At 38.9% G+C, this 23,720-nt stretch overlaps 1 protein-coding gene across 2 annotated transcripts; it reads left to right on the forward strand.

Moving 5' to 3' along the window:
• The first annotated feature begins 1,771 nt into the window (after positions 1–1,771).
• LOC144674563 (polycomb group protein ASXL1-like) lies at positions 1,772–22,418 on the forward strand. 2 transcript variants are annotated; one of them, XM_078535852.1, is made up of 5 exons: positions 1,772–1,933; positions 8,952–9,048; positions 10,981–11,086; positions 14,542–15,292; positions 18,029–22,418. In XM_078535852.1, exons 1-5 carry the CDS (start codon positions 1,775–1,777, stop codon positions 21,356–21,358), a joined length of 4,443 nt encoding a protein of 1,480 aa, XP_078391978.1. In that variant the 5' UTR covers positions 1,772–1,774; the 3' UTR covers positions 21,359–22,418. The 2 variants fall into 2 exon arrangements, with proteins under 2 accessions (XP_078391978.1, XP_078391979.1); XM_078535853.1 differs by lacking the exons at positions 1,772–1,933; positions 8,952–9,048 and having other exon boundaries at positions 11,035–11,086; positions 14,970–15,292.
• The last annotated feature ends 1,302 nt before the right edge of the window (positions 22,419–23,720 follow it).

The following is a 23,720-nucleotide window of genomic DNA, read 5'->3' on the forward strand; positions in this document are numbered from 1 at the left end:
GTAGATTTCTTCTGCTAGCTACAGACTAGAGCAAGTCTTCCAACTGCTTTTCCCACTCAAAACCCCAACTGAACTAAACTGCCTGCTTCTGTCAACAAACGCACACACATAAATTAAACAAAAGAACCTGCCACCCCCACATCCTGTCACTTTACCTTCTGTGCTGCTCAGATTCTGCAACCCATATGAATAATTTGTATTGCTAATGGAGTTTTAGAAGCCTCTTTCCCAGAATTTCTGGACCTGTTAAGGAACTCTCTTGTTTACAAATTGCCTTTACCAAAGAAGACCCCCTATTGTTTATTGCTTTTGCAACTCTACCTATGACCGTGTAAGATAAACATAGGTTAGCTTTTAATTGTAATTAACTCCAAGCTTGTTTGAATTGCATTTGCTTCAGGGTTGTTTATCAGTTTCGCAATCAGATGCCGCCAATTATCAACAGTTAAAACTTTTTTACTCCTAACTAAAAGTTATATTCTAAAACATATGAATTATGAACTAGATATTTGTAACACTAAGTTGAACACTAAGTTCTATATGCTAAATTTCTATATTGGTAAACGAATTAACATTTAAAATAAAATAACTTTTGAAAAGATAAAAAAAACATGCTAACTTTTTCTACTTAACCTCCTGATTGCTGCCTCTCTTGCTCCCCGACCCCCTTGGTCGCCAACCAATCCTGCTCATTAACCCTCCAGCTCACCACACATCATGCTCCCTGACCCTACCTCCTCGCAAAAGCTTCTGCTCCCTGACCCTTGCTGTGAGCGAGGGCTCTGGAGATGAGCAGTGAGAGGCAGGAAGAGCAGTTTTGACACGGGGTAAGCTGCAAACTGGAGAAGCAGCACAAAGGAAGGTCACCAGTGTGTGTTAAGGGTCAGGGAACGGGAGATACTGCAAGCCAGAGGGACAGAAACAACCAGGAGGTTTGGGAAGCTGAAAAGGCCATGAGCTGGACAGTTGACGGCAACCAGGAGGGTCAGGGAATGGGAGAGGGTCAGCAGGGAGCAGGAGAGGCTGCGATTGAGAGGGGGGGTCTGACGGTGACCAGGAGGTCAGGGAGTGAGAGGTACTCAAGGTCGGAGGATTGGTCGTGACTGAGTGTGTCAGGGAGCGGGAGAGAGAGCGACAGAGTGGGTGGGCAGGTTGGTGAGCGGTAGATGCTGCAAACTAGAGGGTCAGAAGAGGCCACTCCAAAATAGCGTCAATGAGGTCATGCGACCCTATGTCAGACCTGGCACGAAACAACTTTAAAATGAGACTCCAGTCACTGAACGTGAATATGGGCCCCATTAACTGTCCAACATTAAAGTGAAATGACTTAAAACTGGGACTTACTGTACCACTAACCACGCTCACTCCTTTATGCATCTTATTCCTCTTTTCTACTTCTATATGCTGGTGCCCAGTCCCATCCCTTGTCAATTTAGTTTAAATTTTTAAGAGCTCGTAACTTACTGACTTGACAGTGCTGCAGCCTGGCCTAGGATTGATGCACTTATCCATAGAAGGGTAGTAAGCTGCGCAAGTTTCCTATATTTTCATTCTGAGGCACTTGGAGCTGGCTGTCAGGTTGGTGGATGTCTGGGAACAGGTCTTCAGTCCATTTTCTCCAGGAAAGCTGCCTGATGCTGGTTGGTGTCAAGAAGGGAAAAGGGGTTCAAATCAACTTTTGGCATGAGCTAAATTTTGAAAATACCGGGCAGTTTGTTTGCCTCACCAATTGTAACCAGATTTTTCATGTTTTTGTGTTCTGAAAGCAGGACAGATGAAGCGAAACAGAGGGGAAGAGATTGATGTTGAAACACCTGGATCGATTCTCGTCAATACAAATCTACGTGCTTTGATCAACTCACGGACTTTCACTTCTTTGCCACTGCATTTTCAGCAGCAGCTGCTATTTCTCCTGCCAGAGGTGGACAGGCAGGTAGGGACTGATCTGAGCATATTTTACATGACTGTTTAATACACTTCTATCAAAAGGCAGGTGAGGCAAATTGTGATGGGTGGAAAGAAAATGGAGAGAATTTGGAAAGAAATACTTAGCCCTTCCTCATTCTGGATGATGGCTAATTTGGGGTCATTTTCAGTACCTCTAATCATTGTATTGATTCTGACTGATGGCAGTAATAATACTCGCTTGCTGCCCATGGTATAACATGTTCTTGAATTTTATTTTGTGTGTGGGGAGCAAAACAAAATTGATGTTTCAGGCCAAAGGACTTTCAGCAGACGATTAAGCTGAAAACTATCTGTTTTCCTCTCCACAGCAGCTGTTTGACCTGTTGAGTGTTTCCAGCATTTTTTGGTTTTCTGTGGTATTTTGCTTTTGTCTTGAATTGTATCTACAGGAACCAGCATTTGTGGTCCCAATCAGATTAACTCACTCTGTACACCTTTATCAATGGTTTTTGTTTATGGAAATTAGCTTAGGAGTGCATTAGCTTTGACTATTATAAGATAATATCTACTAATTCAATAAAATTTTCTCTTTTTAAAAAAAAAAAATCAGAAGGTGGTGATTGACCACACTCTAATGCTTTTAAGGTTAGGTGCTAAAATAGGTTTATATAAATTTTCAGCACTCCCTGTATAGCCTTGTGTACTAAGATTCAGAATAATACATAAGTAACATTGCCCATCACTACTGAAATGTGAATGGAATGTTTGGAATAGTATTTCTCCATAAATGTTTGAGACCTCATGTTGTTCTTGATGTCCTTTAACCTTGATGCTAAATCTGACTTGTCTAGCGTGTATCTTTAGTCGATTGAAATTACTGTTTGTCCAATCTGAAATATCGGTTCTAAGCATTGTTGAAAGAATTGTAGCATTGTGTTTTGAAGATGTTTTGTCTGCAAAATCACTTACGAATTTAGTAGATTCTACTCACTCCAATATTATGCATATGATGAGATGTTGAATATATTGATTTGGATGTACAAGGGGCATCTATCTACATGTTCTATTTTCATCATTCCCTAAAGGGTGCCATTTTACCCCAGAAACTGTCCTTCAGATACTGAGAAGTGGAGGGCACTTTGGTCTGTCTTGCTTTTTATTGATGACCACAAATACTCATTGCAAGTTAAGCTTGTATAAGATGTGTCCAAACAGTTCATTTTTGTGGTTCAGTACACAAAGCAAACAATGGGAGAGATCTTTTTTCCAGCTGAAATTGATTTATTGGAAAAGAGGAAACTTGCAGGGAGGAAGGAACCCATCGCATTTTGTCAGATTGGCACTCTACATTGTCGCAGACCTTCATAAGTACTGTAATTAGCAGTTGGTGATGAGCAAGCCTGGTTACGTGACTCTGAATTTGAGGTGTGGGTCTTTTGCAAGTTCCCATGTGTAAGTACTTTTACTGTATGAAGGAATATGTCCACCATGCAGCTGATGTAGAAACTCAGAAACCTGTGGTGGTGCTCTTGGAAATTAAGGGCAAGCCATTCAGCCCCTCAAACCTGTACTGCCATTCGGTTGTATCATAGCTGATCTGTCTCTTAACTCCATCCACCCATTTTGGCTCCATATTCCTTATACCCTCGTGAGCAAAAATCGGTTGATTTCCAATAATTGAGCGAGAGTGTACTGCTTTTTGTAGGAATGATATCTGTGCTCCTGACACATCTTTGTGAAGAAGTGTTTCCTGAATTCTTTCCTGATAAGCCTGGCTTTGCTTTGAAGGTTATGTCCCTTTGTCCTTGCTTCCCCTATCAGCTGAAAAACTTCTCTTCATCTGCCCTATCAATTTTTTTTCAATTTCTTAAAAACCTCAATCAAATCATCCCTTAACCTTCAATAGTGCTGGAAATACAACCTGAATTTATATGGTTCTGATGTAAGGTAGCTGTTTCTCTCTCTGCAAATGCTATCTGAGTTGATGGGTATTTACAGCATTTTCTGTTTTTATTCCTTATTTATATAAACCTTTCCTCATAATCTAACCCTTGAAACACAGATAACATTCTGGTAAATACATGCTGTACTGCTTCCAAGGTCCATATGTCCTTTTATAAGGTATTGTGCCCAGAGTGGTTTGACCAAGGATTTCTGCAGTTTTAGTAAAACTTCCTCCCCTTTTTATATTCTAATCCTCCATTTGCAAAGGTTAGTGTTTCACCATTCGCAATATACCCTGTTCTATCCACTTCAAACCGAAAAAGGATGACTTCACATTTGAATACATTGAAATCCATTTGCCACAAGTTTGCCCATTCAGTTAATCAATTTCTCTTTGTAATGTCATTCTTCCATCTACACTGCTAGCAATGCCGTCTATCTTTGTGCCAACGACAAATTTGGATATGTGGCTTTCTAGCCCAGCATCTAAATTGTTATAAATACAGTGCATAGTTGGGACCCTGACACAGATCCTTATGGGACACCATGAGTCACTATAATCTCCTCCAGCCCCACAACCCTCAGGTTATCTGTGCTCATCCAAGCTTGAATTCTTGGGCATTCCTGATTTTAATCTATCTGTCATTGGTGGCTGCGCCGTCACCTTGAAGCTCTGGAATTCCCTCCCTCAAACCCTCTGCCCCTCTTTTCTCCCTTAAAACCTAACTCTTTGATCAGGCTTTGGACCTCTGCCAATTTCACATTATGTGGCTTGGTGTCCAATTTTGCTATCCTATGCTCCTGTGAAGTGCCTTGGGATGTTTTATCATGTTAAATGTGCTATGTAATTGCAAATTCTTCTAATGCTTATTTGGAGCCTGTGTAGGGGACAATATACTCATATGTCCAGGCTCACTCCCTTTTGTTATTCAGTCGAAGAGAGAATCCACCATATTTTGATGAGGTGTATGTCCATTCTATAGTCGGGACAATGTAGCGAAAATATTGTTATTCTGTTCACCTTGCGTTTTTGAGGAGCACCTGGTATCCTCTGAATTATGTTGTGCGTTATCTTATGAGGAAAGGTTGGACAGACTGGACCTGTACCCATTGGAGTTTAGAAGAAGGAGAGGTGACCTTATTGAAACATAGAAGATCCTGAGGGGACTTGACTTGGTGGATGCTGAAAGGATGTTTCCCTTGTGGGAGAGACTAGAACAGTTTAAAAATAGGGGTCTCTCACTTAAGATGGAGATGAGAAAAAAATTTTCTACGTGGATCAGGAGTGTTTGGAACTCTTTTCCCAGAGAGCGGTGAAGGCACGATCATTGAATATTTTTAAGACAGAGACAATTCTTCACTAACAAGGGAGTCAAAAGTTACCTGGGGTAGGCAGGAATATGGAGTTTAAGTCACAATCAGATCAGCTATAATCTTATTGATTAGGGGGCCGAATAGCCTACACATTCTCCTAATTCGTATCTGCTGCACACCCAGTGAGAGATAAAACATGCTCTTATTGGTTGCTTAATAACAAACAGGGAGTTGGCGGGGAGAGACGTGAGGTCTTTCTGCAGTCAAGATGGCTGCACAATACCTGTTTGGTATTGGAAGTTTGAAACTATGTTAACACTCCGGCAGACTGGTTAATCTGGTTTCTGACCATTCTGTGAGGTGTTTGACCAGATTCTTTGAAACACTTAGCTCCTGCTGAAATTTGTTTTAAAATGTTTTCTATATGGCAGTTGGCCAGGGTTGAATGGCAAAAGCATAGGGATGGATAGAAAATCATTTTATGCTTGCTTCTAGAACAATTACAGAGGAATTGTACCACTTTTATGTAGCATGTGAGCCATGTTTTTGACAGATTTGTTGTGACTGGAGAAAATCCTTTGGGCCTTCCAGGCCTTTGATATTTGCCAACTGGGCAAGTTTTACTTAGAATTGTTGCTTGCTGCACATTGGGAAGTGACTTAACCTAATATAAAAATTGTTTCTGGTGAGGTAGTCATCTGTATACAGGTCAGGTCGAAGATGTGAATGGTCTTTGTTCATTCTGACTTTGTTATATTCTGGTATACAAGATAAAATAATTACCTTGCCATCTGGTGGATCCTGTACAGATCAGTGCACCGCAAGATTTTTTTCTTTTTTCAGACAGAGATTTTCAGTGTTTAAGTAAAAGAAGAAATTTTGCGGCTCAATGGGGAAAGAGCAGAGGAGTGCCACTAGTTGGATAGTTCTTTCAATGCTCAGCACAGACAGGATGGGCTGATTGGCTGCTTATGTACTCTGAAGCTTACATCTTTGCAGTATTAGAATCATAAATCATTTGTATTTAATGAGATTGAACAAATGAGTTGCATTTGTGTGTAGAGGTATCCAAATAAAAGGTAACATGCCAGATGGTTTAAATCTGCTCAGTTTGCGTAACCTATCCCAGTTTTAATGTGTTTTAGAGGCATTTTCTACGTTCGAAAAGTCATTGCATTCAAATTTAACAATATTTTTTGTAGATATTTAGATTTACTTTTGAGAAGCTAGAAGATGCAAGAATTGCAAGACTAATACAGAAATGAGGTTCTGATGAGATCTTCAGTTTCCTTTGGTGAATAGTAGACAGATGGTGTCAAGTGCCAACATGTTATAAAAGGAGCTTTTTCAGATGTGAATGGCTGAGCATACTTCAGAGACCTTGATTAATAAGCAATGTTAATGTTATATATTCATGTAAAATTATCTCAAATGTTTGTAGGGCTTTTTGCTTCTGAAATGCTCTCTTCTGGTAATCTGCTTTTTGTGGTTTTTATATTGAACACAGTAGAAATTTAATCCAGTTCAGCTGTACATATTGACGCTGTATGTAGTGGGAAAGCCAGATTGTGAGGTTGGGTTTCTCTGTGTAGTAAAAAGGGAAAGGAACACAGGAGGGAAGTCACTATGGGTTGCTTTGTGCATGCCTTTAGGAGTTGGCTGGAACTGCTTAGGCATGGGTTTGGAAACGGGTTATCTGCACTTAGCCAGAGAATAAATGAATACTTTGCTGAGCACATCAAGAAAAGGGGAGATTTGATAACTGAACCATAAAAAGTCCATTTTTATTCTAGTTCTTATCATCAAGTTGCATTTTATATTGACTTTGTAATTACATAATGTGACCAATCATTGCTCTTGATTTTAAAATGATTAACTTAAACATGGAGTTCCTCTTGTGCAAATGGAGTGTTTTGTTTTCGCCTTGTATCTACAAGACTATGCTAGCAATGAATTGAAGACAGCAGGAATAAAATTGAAGCAGCTACTTTATGTTGGTTGAACGTATTCACTGAGTTTTTAAAAAACAAAATTCCTGAACTTGAGAAAAAAAATCCCTTCATAGAATTTGTTAAATTTCAATTGGTTAATATTTGGTGGTTTAGATGTAAATTAGTTTGGGCAATGTACAATTCCAGCATGATTTTTGTTTTAAATGGTTGGTGATGGCTAGTTCTGTTTGAATCGGAGTAAAATGGTTGGTGGAAGAGGTGGTGTATGATATGCGGACCAGTGGGTGGCACTGTAATCTGTGGCAAAATCTAAGCTTGGAATTCAGGAGTTGTATTAATTGTGAAATCTAAAGTGAATGAGCTTTTTATTCACCTCTTCCCCACAAGGGGTTTCTGTTCTGCTAGTTACTTGAATAAATATTCTCCCCTTTCTTGGAGACCAATTATTTGCTTTCACATTTTCTAGATCCTTTGGCACCATACAGTACTCGTTGAAGTGCTTTCTAAATCTACACTATTGTGTATTAACAATACCAGGATATTCCTCGGAATGAAAGCCCAGTTATTCCTCATGAATGCCCAGTTATTTGTTTAAATTTGTAAGAATGACACATGGACATGAGGGAGATGTAGCTAAGCTGCAGTCTTCAAATGACAATGTAACAAAAAAAACTGCCTATGGAAAGGAGTGGGCAAATTGTGAAAAACCTTGCACACTACTCAGTTTACTTGAACAGATGTTTGCCTTGTCTGTTGCAAATGCTTCAGTGGTAGAGGATTTAACTATTTACTTACCTGGTCAAATTGGCTTGTTATTTGCTGTAATGTAACTTAACTGTAGCTTAATGTTAATTACCCAAATTTCTCCATCTTTTATTTCCCTTTTGACCAAACCTAAGTTTTAGTATGGTTGTAGTAACCACTGTATGGGTAGTATATTGTTTTGAACTTATTTCTGCATTGATATTAAATTAGTTTTTTTAAGCTCCACTCTTCTATACTTTTAAAATTGTAATCTATTCATGTACAGTATTGATTATGCTTAAGTAGAGTTCCGCTTCTCTCTCCTCCGCACCCCCCCCCCCCCCCCCCCCAACACTTCCAACATACTTTCACAACTGAATCTATCCATGCCTGCCTGATGCCCATGGGCATGCGCTTCCAGTGATTACTAATTAGGGGTAAGAACCTGACTCATTCCCCACCTCTTCAAAACTGCTAAGGATAATAGTAACATCCTATCACCAGCCTTGCTAAGTTCAGTTATCTGCACAAACAGGACTCACCTTATTAGTCTTTTAAGGCACAACTACTCACTAGTTAAATTTTCCAAACCATTATGTGACTGACTGATTTTAAAAATATTTAATGTGTGTTTCAAATCTATTATTTCAACTAGCAGCGGTGGAAAGTTCCATCTCTACTTGTTCTGCTAGCTTTGAGGGAAGAAGCTAAAAGTTGTGATTTGAAAATTCAAAGCTACGTCTGAATTTTATGCACCACTTTTGTGGAAGGGGAGTAAGAAATTTTCTTGCACCAGCAAACATGCACTTGTTCAAGTTTATTACATTTGACCCAAAACTTGGATTGATTCTGATGGTTTTTAAATTGATCATGACTGTTTCAACCTTTAACACACATCCCTGATAGAAGGAAGTTTGGATTATCTGTTCATGCTGTATTAATATGTTCGAGTAATAAATATGCAGCCTAAAGGAGGTTTTTTTTTGTCGATTTGAAAGCTTGTGTTTGTCTTGGGTTTTTAGTACCTGGATGAAAAATCTCAGTTTCTGCACTAAGTTTAAGTGGAATCGTTTCCTTTTACACTTCCAGGTTGGTACTGATGGAATAATGCGGCTCAGCAGTTCAGCCCTGAATAATGAGTTCTTCACCTCTGCCGCTCAGGGATGGAAGGAGCGATTAGCAGAAGGTATGGAACCTGCTGGTAAAAGCTGCACCTTGATTGTTTATCAGACTCCATAAGCTCATTTTGAAGTTGTTAGGAAATATTTTAAACACAATTAAGTAATTCCTCGTGATTCAGGCTCAAGTGTATTGTCCAAATGCAAGTTTATTACTCTAGACACCAATAGTGTGATAACTATTACAGTTACACAATAGGTTCATATAACCTGGTTTCTCACAGACCCAAGGTGATCAAACTCGGCCTTTGTAGATGTTCCTCTAACTGTCTTGTAAGTTCTGACTTTAAAGAGCTGTTCTCTGATATATTGTGTACCCTTTCTTTGTGAGTTGTATCACATGATACCCAGGATATGTATTGAAGCAAGTTCCTTCTCATCCAACCTCCTGACTTGACATAATGGCCATCTTGATGGTAAGCAGTTAATATCATAAAAGGAACAGCCAATCCAGATCCAAACAATCGCAAGTAGTCAAGTGATACTGCTTGGGTGTTCCCATTGTGCTGGCCAATACCTGATACTTGCACTTGATGTGCGAAGTAACCATCATGTCTGCTATATTGTTCTGCCCAATAACCAAATTGACACAAATTCTGATAATCACATTGAGATCTAATTAACTATAGGACTCGGGCAAATTCTAACAAAAGTGGAGCTTTATTTTTGCTCCCCATCCCCCAGAAGATCAAGTTGTAGAATTAACACCAGAGGTATGATGAGTTGAATGGCCTCCATATGTGCTGTAAATTCTATGACTCTTGGAAGAAAGAAGATGGCTTGTTTTCTTTTTGCTTTTTTTCTCCTAATTTCTGTCCTCCTTTTAGCAGCATTACATTAATTCAGTTTCTAAAAATCTCTGACCAACCGAGTGGTGGTGGGGGGATACTGTCTAAAATAACAAGAGGAATGCTCTGCACCTCAATCCTGCATGATAACATCTGTTATTCTTTTTAAAAGTGAATATATTTTTGTGTCAGTTCCAACACATTCATTCACTTTGTTACTTCCATGTGCATACTAGATTACTTTTCTTGGATCTTTTGCTGCAATGTGAGCATCTGTGATAGTATTGCTCATATTCTTCTCCTTCAGCTATGTTGTCTTTTATAGTTGTTCATGTCTCAAACCATGAAAACATTTAAAATTGGCAGGGGGAAGAGGTATTGGGAGAGACAAGGGAGTAATATACTATCTTATTTACAAGTTCTAAGCACCCAAAATTGAGATTAGAGATGAGTGCCTGAATAAATTACTTAAATGCATTTATAATTTTATAATCTCCATTGCAATTGATAAATATTGTTGAGCACATTTGGTAAAACATAAAGTATATTTCATTATTTTATGTTTGCCTTGTAAGTTATTTTCTGAAAAAACTGTTTAAAACATGGTCATTTTAAATAAGTCCAGAACTGAACTTCAGACTGTATAGGTTGGGAGTTTTCTATTTTTGCTCACTTTGAAGTTTTCAACTGAAATGCATGGGCAATTTCAACCCAAATCTTGGACATGAGTCCTGTTTGAAAATAGCCAACCATTCATTCAGTGGCACAGTGCAGGGATATGCTGCTTTGAGCCTTGCGTTAAGACCCCCTGTTACTGTTTTTATCTCTATCTATCCTATCCATGGCTGATGGGATAGGCTAGAGAAGCATATCCAGATCACTGTAGTGCCTCTTTATACCTAGTAAGTGGCAAGATAATTGAGTAATAAATGAGTGACTGGTTTTCATCTTTCTTCTGCTCTTGTTTCCCCTTCCCCCAAAGCAAAATTTCACTATCTGGCAATAACAGAGGCAAATGTATGGCATAAGGTTAGGTTTTCTATAAGCATCTGTTGGTAACCTTTTTGCCCAATTTCAACCGCTGAATGTTTCTTAGATGTGAAATGTTTTGCATTTGATTTATTTAATGTCTGTACTTTTAACCTTGTGTAGGTGAATTTACACCTGAAATGCAACTTCGGCTACGTCAAGAAATGGAGAAAGAAAAGAAAGTGGAGCTGTGGAAAGAGAATTTCTTTGAAGATTATTATGGGCAGAAGTAAGCAACTTTCTGATTAAATACACCACAGTGTACCCGTATACTAACTGGGTATATGAAGATGTAGAAATAAGTTTTTAAAATTTATTTACTAACAGGTCATTTTAGGTGTTGAAAAAAAACTACTTTTGTATTATGCACAACAAAAAGAAGGGATCCCTGCACTGTCTAAAGTGACATTTTGTGATCTTAAAATGAGGCCCCTTTTCCCCCTCGGGTGAACATAAAAGATCCCATGATGCTATGTAGCGATGAGCAGGTGAGTTCTCCAGGTATCCTGGCCGAAATTTATCCTTCAACCAATGCCACTGCTGATGATCAGATCAGTATCTTATTGAAGTTCGTGCTCCCTTGCTGTGCATAAATTGGTTGCTGGATTGTGACTACATTTCAAAAGTATTTAATTGGCTGTAAAGTACTTGGCATCCTGAGGTTGTGAAAGGCTCTATATAAATGCAAGTTTTTTTGTAAGGCTCACATGGCTGTTCTTCTGCTTCGCTTTGTATTTTGCTTGGGTTTACATCAAAAACTCTCCATAGAGGAAAATTCATCAAGAAATTATAATCAAAGGAGTATAACTATATAGCAGCAGCAAATCTTCACTAGCCTGGTTTATCTTGGAGAAAACCTATAATTAAGTGCCATGTCCAGAAATTAAGTAGTGTCATCTTCATACCACATACATATAATTGTTAAGTTACTTAATGGGGAGTTGGTGGCAGAGTGGTAATATCACTGGAATAGTAATCCAGAGACCCAGTTTAATGCTTTGTGGATGTGGGTTCAAATTCCACGATGGCAGCTGTCAGTTAACTAAATATTCAATTGAAAGCTAGTCTCGGTAATAGCCATAAAACTATCATCAATTGTTATAAAAACCTATCTGGTTCACTATCTACCATCCTTTCCTGGCCTGGCCTACGTGTGAGTCCAGACCCCAGCAATGTGGTTGACACTTAACTGCTCTCTGAAATGGTCTAGCAGGCCACTCAGTTCAAGGGCAATTAGGGATGGGCAACAAATGCAGGCCTTGCCAGCAACATCCACATCCCATCAAATAATAAAATAATACTTGCAGTTGTATTAAAAACCATTCTTTGTTTCATTGCAAATGAGCATGACTTAGTATTGTTACACATTGTTCAGTCCTCAACCAACCAGTAGATTTTGTTTTTGGTTGCTAAAAAGTACACTCATGAATTCTCTAAAATGGGAAAAAATGTTCAGAATGCTTTGCAAAAAAGTGATTATCTAAGCAGCTATTGGTATTAAAGATAAATATTTTCGTATCTATATAATGTTCAGGCACAGGAAGTTTGTGATTCTAAGTGTGAGATGATAAGCAAGGACTGTCTGTATAAAGTACAAGCTTTTTACCTTAACGTTCTGGATGTCTGATCCTGATGGCTGTATATCTGCAACCTCCACTTAATGTTGGGCACAACCTCTTGAGATAACCAAAAAGTCAATTTTCCAGATGGTGGAAACATTTTCAGATGAGGTTCTTTAAGTCTCCTGAAGTTTACATGCTTGTATGATATTCTTGTCTTTCCCTTAATTAACTTTTTTGTATCACTGTTATTAAGTGCCTTGGGATATTTTGTGAGATTAAAGGTGCTGTATGAATGCATGATGATGTTGCAATATCATCTACTGAGAATGCAACCTGTGATTTTTTTTTTTGTTGAGATTTTAAACTCAGGATTCTCTTGGGTCTGCAAATATTATCAAAAGGATTTTATTCCTTGTGGATGCTTACAACACTTAATCAGATAGTAAACACAATTTGTACAAAAAAAATACTTTTTTTTGATCAGCTGCATAAATCACAAGCTGACAACTGCTTAACAGGACTGGTGGTAGCTATTACCTGGGTTGACTTTGTGTCAGGGCTTTATGAAGATTACTGCAGAGCAGCTGCCATAGAGCAATCTATAGTCCTTTATTGAGACGTTAATGCTTAGATCTACCTATCTATTAAGAAAGATGAACACAACTTGAACTTCCCTTGATTTCAGGTATGCCAGTCATCCCACCTCTCTGTGAATTAATGTTGCGGCTGAATTATAGATGGTATGTAGAATGACAACCAAAGAAGTAAGGTAGATTACCCCTCCTAGAAGTGACTAGCCATATTTGAAAAAAAATATATTCCAAATGGTATAATTCTAGTGTCACATACTGATTTGTAATGCTTTCTTCAGTATCTTCATAGATATTTCTGTAATATTATCTTTATATGTGATTAGGATTTCTATGGACCTAACCACTTAATGCACAACTGGGTAAGTGCTGCATAGCTGCACTCCCAGAATGGAGCCTCAGTTGGTGGGAATGCGAATCAAATGATTGTGTGCAAAGTTTCTTGTGTCCAGTTTTGTTGTAGTTTGCTGTGCAAAATGGATTCCCGTTAAGGGCCAATTTGCATTGTTTGGCTAAATTTTGCAAATTCACTTGTTTTACATATTTCAAGTGTGCCTGTTTCAGACAGCAAATTGTGCCAACTTCTGCACTTGATCTTGTCAAGCAAGGCTTTATGAAACCTCCTTCATTGTTACTTTAAGCATCAGTAATGAGTGAATTTTAACCCACTTTCAATCTTAATGCTTTTTAGGCACAAAGTATTTCAGATTCATTCAGTTTATAAGATGCGATGTTCTGAGTCATGTCCGAACCTCTGATTCAAGTTTCCATTACACTGGGTTCAATATTGGGAAGGTCGCTTTTCAAAATTTATTAACATGTTCCAAATTGACATTTGTTTCTTGCCCTTAATGTGTGTCAATTTCACACAAATCTATCTACCTATTCAAGTTCATTAACCTAAGAAGGGGTGCCAGGTATGTGAGTAGGTAAGACAATTTCACTCCACATACAGCATGATGTTGATTGCTTTCTGTGGGTGGCTCTGGCTCTTGTTATGCTTGTCCTACACAGTCTAAAGTCAGAACAGCTACTAGTCATCAAAATTATGATTAATGCAGCTTCATACTACAAAGTATATTTAGCACTAAACCCATGGTATAACCTTCTGCCAATGATATAACAAGTATTTCTGCACACAGTTTGTGCACCTTAAAGTGCATTGTCTACCCACTTTGCTAAATTGTGAATGGCATTCTTCTACCAATGTCTATTGATTGAATTTTGTTTCCTTCTAATTTTTCTGTGCAGTCATACCTTTCAAAAATGAATTAAAATGGCTCTTGTTAAGTCGCATTTCCTATTGAATCTTTGCCTCATGTCTCACGATATTCACTAACATGCAGTAGACTTGGCTTAAACTATAGAAGTTCTCTCTTTTCAGGATAGTGAGTCAGATGGAATTCAATCAGAATAATGGAATCCAAACTGAACATTAAATCTAAATAAGGAAAATTAAACTTTTAACTGAGATATTGCTATACAATGCAATCCAGTATATCTGAGTATATTTGTTTTGGTTATGTTGACAGACTGGGCTTGTCTAAAGAAGAATCAGAACAGCAGACATCAGTACAAGTGGAAATAGAAAATGAAGCCAGTTCACCTGTATTAGCAGGACCATCTAAACAGCAAAGTCCGGTTAAAAAGCAGGATGAGAGACTAAGGAAATGTACTAGAAGTTCAAAGGTGGACCTCAAATGTAGAGTGAAGCGGAGTCTTATTAAAGAAACAAAGACTGAACTTCCTGAACCAAGTGAAAAAACAGTTTCATGCACGGTGTCTTCTCAAGATACCAGGAGCCAGAAACAGCACAATCATGAGGCCAAGGTGTTTCAGGCTGTTAATTGTGCAGATGAAGATCAATTTAGTTTAATTAATAATGATGCTAGACCTGGACAGCTTGAAGAAATTCTTCCAAATAAATCTGCATTAAATTCCAAACCTATATTGCTTACAGAAAGACCTGTTGGAGTACAATCTCAAGAACATATTAAATCTGATGGATGTTTAGAATTGACTGATGTACAACCTGCTGGAATTTCTAAGGATCAGATTACCTGCCTTACTATAAGGAGTGCTGTTTTGAAAAGTGAATTGGAACACAATTCTGGAGAGTCCAAAGAGCAAAAGAGAAAGTCTTCTGAGCACAGTGCCTCGACCTCTGGCCCTGAGAAGAAGCCACGTCTTGAAGATCATCAGTCCTTTCGGACCGCAATTGATAGCTTTCGGACAGAAAAAGAACATCCTACAAAAGAAGAGCCAAAGGTGCCGCCTATTAGGGTATGTACGTTTTTAAAATGTTGAATTATTACTTGGGAAGCGCATTTCAGTTTCAGTTTTACTTAGGCGGAGCTGTAAAGTAATTTGGACCAGGTACACTGTTGCATTTTTGGGGGTGTTAAAGTTTAGTCTAGGAAATGCCATGGTCCACTAGCCAAACCTTGCTTGAGAAAAGTATATTCTCCGCTTTCTACTTTCCTCATGCAAAATTAAAGCTCAATCCTCCCTTATTATGGAAAGTCGAGAAGAATGTAGAAAGTGGAGGGGTGAAATCAGAAAGGAAATCAGGAAAGCAAACACAGGGTAAGGGTCTGGAACTCACTGTCTGAAAGGGTAGTAGAGGCAGAAAACCTAATCTCATTTAAACGGTGCCAAGATGTGCGCTTGAAGTGCCATAATCTGTAGGGCTCTGGACCAAATGCTGCAAAGTGGGATCAGGCTGGGTGGCTATTTTTTTGGCTGGTGCAAACACGATGGGCCAATCGGCCTCCTTCTGTGCTGTTAACTTTCTATGATTCCTTCCTTTTTAAAACAGACAATTCCCTTTTTTAAAGTTGAGACCTTCTGAAATGTTTCTTTCCAATGTAATAAAAGCAAAATACTATGGATGCTGGAAATCTGAAATAAAAACCAAGTGCTGGAAAAACTCAGAGATTCTGGCAGCACCTGTGGAGAACGAAACAGAATGAAGGTTTCAAATCCATATGACTTCTTCAGAGCTACTATGCTCCATGCTGCCCTGCCTCGCAGCAGTAAAACACTGCAGGGCTCAGTAACAAAGACGGGAGTGGGACTTCTACGCTTCACTGGGGCAGAAATCCAGCCCTCTGGAGCTGCCAGCCAATCCGATTGGCGAGTAGTTCCCTCAATTCCGGAAGTGCCAGGAAGGCATCAGTGGCAGCGGTCGGGACTGCAGGTGAGGCAAGGAACCCAAAGCCTAGGATCCCCAGAACAGCTAAGCCCAGGGTTTTGGCCCAGGAGGGTTAGGGAAGGTCAGGGAGAAGTTGAGGTGGGGAGGGGTGGGTTGAAAGGAAGGAGGGGGCAGGAAGCAAGGGGGGTGATCAGTCTAAGAGTGGGGGAGGAACGCCCTGCAATCAGCAAAGTGAAGCGCCCGAAGAGTGACCCACTGCCCACCCTCACACTTTAACCATTTCAGGTTAAAAATTGGGCTTCCAGCTCCTGTCCTGCTGCCCATGCCAAATGTATTATGGCATGGGCAACATATTATCAGGATCAATCAATAGGCTTGATAACAGGCTTAATTGACCCTTAATCGCTGTTTTAAATATGGTGGGTGGGTTATCAATTTTGATGTCAGCCTGTGCAACCCCCCTCCCCCCGTATTATGGGGGTGGGCAGGAAGGTGGTAGGATGGGTGCCCACCCCATTTTACGTGCCCACCTGTGGGAAACACGCCTGCTGGGGGCACTGTAAAATTCAGTCCTTTGCGTAGGGTTTCCCTGCAATTATTAATATCTTGCCTGGGGTCCTACACCTAACTGCTGAAAAATGCTGTTCGTTATCCAATGGAAAACATTAGTGTCATTGCCTAATACCAATAAAAATGGTTTCTGCAATCGACCTAACATTGGCAACTCTGCTCACATTGAAAGTTACAGAATTCTTGAGATATTGTGCTAAAAATGCTTGGTCCCAGGCAAACAAATCTGCTTGATTCTAGGTTGAAAACACATCGACTGGGAAAATTTGTAAGGAAAGACATTTCGGTGATGGGTTTTAAAGTGCAGGGCTTTATGAGGAATATACTGTACTTTATAAATCATAGATCTTTAAATTTGCATCTTTGCTCTGAGACTGTTACATCAGCTTTGCTCAATTGATGCACACCTGTGTCAGGGTCAAATGTTGTGGATTCAAATCCCACTGTTTACTTCAGTACACTATCTAGATTGATGTAGTGTAGCACTGAGACAGTACTTTCTTTTAGATGAGATGTCAGACAGAGACCCTGTTGCTTATTTTGGTGGTTCAAGTAGACCTCAATGATTTTATGATGATACAAAAGCAGAGTTTCATCTGGTGTCCTGACCAACATTTCTTCCTCATTGCATAGCATCCTTTTTTTCCAAAAAATGAATGGTCATAATGTGTTGTTTGTGGGACCTTGGGTTGAAATTCTTGAGTTTTCCAATATGATGTCAGCTACTTTTCAGCCTGTTGATGTGCCTTGGAAATCCAAAGGACCTGATAAGATGCTGCATAAGCGCAAGAACCTGCTATCTGTAGCTGTTTTTGCAGTAATTAGGAATGTACTTTTGATGTATTTATTTGGAACAGGAAGTTTTCCTTTTTAATGCCTGATTTCCTATGAATGTACACTCAATTGGTAAACTGTAACAGCCTGGTGAGAATAGGTGAGTGCAAACTATAGGATATTGCAGTTTATCAGTGATGAAATAAGTTTTGTTTGCATGTTAATGCGACTGGTTGTTTTGACGGTCACGCACTGGTAACCTGCCTTTTCTATTTACAGATTGACTGACCTGTTGTGTATTTCCAGTCCTTTCTGTTTTATTTTAGATTTCCATTTGTAGTTTTCCCTTTAGTTTTAATATATTAGTGTTTTGAAATCGTTAGCAATTGCGGAAGGATCCATGTCTCTACAATACGATCTCCACCCCAAAATGTTGCACAAATATAACTAGTTGCTGTCTCTGTTGTAGAATCTATTTCACAAAAGCATTTCACAATAAATTTGAATTATTTTGCTTCCAGATTCAACTCTCAAGAATCAAACCTCCATGGGTTGTCAAAGGGCAGCCAACCTATCAGATATGCCCCAGGATTGTCACTACAGTTGGAACAGTCAGTCGAGAAAGGACAGGTGCCAGAACACTTGCAGATATCAAAGCCCGTGCTCAGCAAGCCAGGGCACAAAGGGAGGCTGCAGCAGCTGCAGCTGCCAATGTTACAGTGGAAGGAGGGGGAAGGGGTAGTAGTGGTAATGGACCACGGGGCACTGATTCCCCCGGACAGACCGACGGAAAAACAAAAGCTCTTGAACAAACTACAGCAAAACATCAGTATAGAGCACAGCTATTCCAAACCTGTGCAACAGATGAACCAGAAAAACCCAGTGATGGAGAGAATAGTGTTAAGCAAGGTGTTATAATTGAAGAATGTGTGGAAAGCAATCTAATTGACACAACACAAAATAAATTGATGACAGCAGATGATATCCAGCAAACTGAATTGGGGGGTGATGCCAGTTACACTATAATTAGCAGTAAACCACCAGATTTAGTGGTGGATGTGCAAGAATCCAACCAAGTTACTGTTTCCCAACTCAATGATATAGTGGTTTCTGATGGACAGACTGACAGTGATGAAACTGCAATTCTTCAAGATGAAGCAGTCCCTGAAACACTGGAATTGCCAGCAGACAGAGACAATATCTGTGTAGAATCTAACAAAGGTCTTAAATGTGAAACTGTAATCCTTTCATTTTCTGAGACTGATGATCCTGTGAATCCACCCTGTGATCAAACCCAGCCATCTGGTCTAAAAGATAAAACGACTTGCATTGAAGAACCTCTTTCAAACTATGGTTTTGCTGGAACAGTAATTGCAGAAACGAAGAATACTGTAGTCTTCAACACTATGGACATCCCTGTTGTGGGGGTGAATACTGCAGCATCTGATTCATTACCAAGTAATGACATTGAAACTAAAGAAAGCACTACAGATGTTTTGTCAACCCAACTATCAGTTGAATTTCCAGAAACTGACTCATGTGAGCAAGAGGTTAATAGATGCGCCATAAAGGAAATTGGATCTCCATTAATCCATGAAGTAACTTGCTCTCCAACTTCGCAGTCACATGAGGAAAAGGAGAGTGATTGTGTTGAATTAAACGTAAGTAATCAGCTAGAAACTAGCACGTTGCTGGAGATGTCAAATGAACCACATGTTGCAGAGAAACAAATGACATCTGTAATAGTGTCAACATGCTCTAATAAAGATCCCAGCCATTCATTAGCACAAAAACCTTCTCCCCAATCTGAGAGGCTTGAAAAGAAGCTTGACTGTTCTGCTCCTGTTGATGCAGAAGAATGTGTGAAAGAACATCTTATGAAACAAGAGCAGGCAATGGCAAATGGTGGGCACCAGTCGATAGAATCAGATGTTGAGGTATTAGAGGATGCCTTTGACCAGCTAACCAGCAAAGAGCAACAAAACTGTGGAAGTGACATGAATAAGAATGGCTTGTATTATAACACTGAAATAGCTAGCCAGCTGCCTGATGAAAGTTGTATACGACCCACAAATGAAAGAATATTTAAAGATGACAGAGCCCCTGTTTGTTCTAAAAGTGGTGTAATTGTGGAAAGTCCTGATGCCTGCAAAGGGACTGATAATGGCGATGTGCACAAACAGTTACAGTTGTTAGAGGAGAATCAGCTGCAAAAGGATGAAAGATCAAGTGAGTACCAGAACCACAAGGCTGAAACTTTGTATAATTTAAACCAGACTGACTCTTTGCTACGTCCAAGTGTTGAGGAGCCGAAAAGGGTTGGTAATTTTAATAGACCATTGTCATCAGTTGAAGTCAATAACCCCTTGGTCACACAGTTGCTTCAGGGCAGCCTTCCTTTAGAGAAGGTTTTGCCACAGTCTCATTCTGGTACCAAATTGGAGATAACTAGACTGCTTGTTCCACCTCCAATGCCTTCTGAGAGCCCGCAAGCTAAGCAGGAAAGAAATTTCAGTCAGTCAACTATTGATCATGTTGCACAAACAACTGATATCAAAAGTATAATCAGTGGAGTACACAGTGGAATCAAGTTAGCTGATTATCATTTGCATAAAATATTGTCAGGAGATTTCAGAGATCTGTCTCAAAAACGATTAGAGCAAATGAAATCAACTGTATTGCAATCAAGCAAGCATTATGTGCAATCTCAGATGGTCTTGGACAGAGATTGTAAAAGCCTAGGAGAAGGTCCAGTATTACAAGAGCAGCTAAATAGAACACCAATTCTTGCTAGGCCTGTTGAAGAATCTGGGACAATAACACAAAAAATAACACAGGCTACTTGCAGTTTTGAAGATGGCAGCAAAGAACTAATGAATGTCTCTCCTGGAAACACACACAACCCCAATTTGAAAAATCCTGTAATGAGAAGCATGCCTGAAACTTTAAAGCAAATCAGTAGCTCTACTGTGTCAGGCTATTATATTCCAAACACACCAACCTTTTGTAAGAGCCTGGAGACTCAGAATACTATATTTGGTTCAGTAATAGCGAAGGCTTGCAGTGGAATGCCAGGGAGGCAAAAGGTTAGCCATGGTTACTTGCATAACACTGTAGTTGTGCAGAATGATGGAAGCTGTAGAGCAACAGAAGTAATCAAGATTCAGTCAAAGGGTTCTGTTATTGAGCATGTGCCAGCCATTGCCCAGACTTCACCAGAGAGGAATTTAATTGGAATGGAGAGTATGCCAAATGTAAGGAGGGATTGGCTTCCTAAACTGCATGAAAGCTTTAAAGTCATCAAAACTGAAAATATCCCCACGTGTCGGGGAAATAACCAAAATCAAGACATCATTGGTATAAATGATGGTGCATACATTCCATTTGATTCCAAAGACAAATTATATGTTGGACCAATAAAGATGGACTGCAATATTGGAAAGGTTATGAAAGAGACTGGTCTACAATTTCAGCATTCTTCAGAACATTCTCTCATCAATTCCCAGCTCAGTATTCAGCAGCAGCTATATGGCAAGCTTCCTAAACTCTCCTTCAGTACCACAGGATTTAGTCATATCACTAACACTTCAGTTTCAGAACTCTCTATGGGTAGCTTTCCAGCATCTCTTGCTGGAAGTGTGATGTCACTGAGTCAGAAGGCAAACTTTGGGAATCATAATTCTGCAGTTCCTGCTCAGACATTTGCTGAAAGCAGTGGTGTCAATGAAATGACTTTTAAATGTTCTTGCAGACTAAAGGCCATGATCATGTGCAAAGGATGCGGAGCATTTTGCCATGATGATTGTATAGGCCCATCTAAACTTTGTGTATCATGTCTTGTGGTGAGATAGTAAAGAACTGTTGTGAAGAATTGACTAATCTGGACCACTATTATGTGGATTATTATAGCATGGTGAAAGTGCAACATATATGTATCAAAATTGTGTATCATTGTGTATAATTTTGCCTTTTTTTGAGTCCAGTCTGGCCACTGTACATAAATGGAAGGGCAGATAAACTGCATGCAAAACCATTAAGAAGTGTATGTTAGCAGCTCATAATGAACCATTATAGAACTGCAAATCATGAGGGACCTATCTGTTGAAAATGCTATTTCATTTTTGCTGATGTTAATGTCTTTTCTTACCAGAAATGTGTAAAGATGAAGTTGTTGACTCCACAATAATGCTCTATGCACTGATTTAGTTTGTAAAACCTAAAGCAACATGTTAATACTGTATAACTGACCACATGATTAAGCATGTTGAGTTTTTGCTCTCTGTTCATGACCTAATATAAAGCAGTGTTCATTTTTTATTTTTGCAATGTTAAAAGGCATATAGTCTCCAGCATTAGTCTGCTTTGCATGTTAGCGATGTTGCTCTTCTGAAAGATTGAAATGGAGAGTACAGTATTTGGTGCTTCCAATGCATTACTGACACGGTATCTTTACATTTTGTTTTGTTTTGCTTGCTTCCCCAGTATTTGAAAGTGGTAGAATACAACCTATGAACACAGTGTTAGCAATGATGCAAGCTTATTAGGTGGCCTTAAAAGAAATGGTTTGTTTTTTCCATCTATAATTGTGATGAACAATGGGGCAGAAAGTGTTTTACTTCATTGTTTGATCTGAGTCTCATTCCCTGTTTACCAAAGACATTCTGCAAATATAAATTTATTTAGAAGTGGCTTTACAAACTCATTCTCAGGGTACATTAATCTCCAGCCATCAAGTCTTTCTCCTTTCTATTTGTCTATCTTAATGCTGTTGTGTTGACTGAGTATATGCTTGGGATTTATTGGTCTTTGATGCGTGGGTGACTTCTGTCTGTATTATGCTGTATTTTTATTTACACCTTTACACAGTATTGAGAAGTTGTGTAGTAAATTGAATAAAATACATTCATTATATTGTGATGCAGTACTTTGTTCATATAAATTTGCAAAGCTCTTTGATCCTATCAATCTGCAAATTTTATCCATTGGAAATATTAAAACATTTTATTTTTGCGTTAATGATGGGTCATGGCTTCTCATCTCTGCTAAAATGTGACTGAGAGCTGCTTGTATTTCACTGCTGGACTGGATTTTTTTATTCTGGTTAGATATTGGAATGTTTAAAAAAAAACTCCTATTGATTTAAATTGTGCCATCTTTAGTTAGTCTCTGAAGAATAGCTTTTCCCCCTAATTGGCACATCTGTTAGTTGAATTATGCTGCTAACAGAATGATGTTACATTCGCACTATAGCAGAACTGATCCATTGCAGAGCATTTGCCACTCTGCTAAAGTACTGCAAAGGCAGTAAGAATACATTACCTTTATACTAAGTAAATTTTGGAGGGGGGGGGGAATGAAAACCAGATTATCAAAAAAAATAGGAAAATTGTGTTGTTATATTTTGATCTCTAAAATAGCATTGACAATCATCTAATCCCTTTTTGTGAATATCATACATCAAGGACATGGAGCTTAAAGACAGCTGTTCCTGGCACAAGTACGGTGCCAAAAAAATCTTTAATTTAGAATTGAAAGCATATACTTACTTGTAATTGTAAGGAAATTAGTTCAGGATCAATGTAATCTTGGAATGCAGTTGATTTTTATAATGGGTGATTCCTTAGATTATTGTCTTTAGAACAAATCATTACCTGTTAAATATATGCTTTAACAAGTGAGAACATTCTCATTCTTTGTCTTTTATCATAAAATCTTGGCCTCACTGATCACACATATACATTGTGAGTTGTTGGAATTGATTGCCGCCTTTTTGTACTTACAAAAAGTAAGGTACGGGGCATGGAACCATTTGAAATGTTTGGATTTCCCATTTTTATTGATCCTTATCCAAAGGTGTCAGGTTGTGGAATGATACTTATTATTCTTCCTTTCGATTTAATTTCACATTGTTTGTAACCAATATGTTCTAGGCAAGAATAATATCAATATGCTCTCAAAGTAATGAATTTATGATTTTATTTTTGATAGCTAAACTAGGTGCATGTTCCTATTAGTTATCCTGTGCATAAGCTGTGCCTTTTGTGCCACTACGTAGGGGAACAATTTATATACAGATGTAAATTTTATAATGTAAACTCCAATTTTAAATCATTGCACACAGTTTAAATCTGTAACTCCTCTTGATGTAAACCTAACCCTGATCTTGCCCTGCCCAATCCCTGTAATCTCCTCTACCTGTGCTCGGCAGTATTC

This window comes from Cetorhinus maximus, unplaced genomic scaffold (assembly GCF_964194155.1).
Source record: "Cetorhinus maximus unplaced genomic scaffold, sCetMax3.hap1.1 HAP1_SCAFFOLD_699, whole genome shotgun sequence".
In the NCBI taxonomy this organism is placed as follows: Eukaryota; Metazoa; Chordata; class Chondrichthyes; order Lamniformes; family Cetorhinidae; genus Cetorhinus; species Cetorhinus maximus.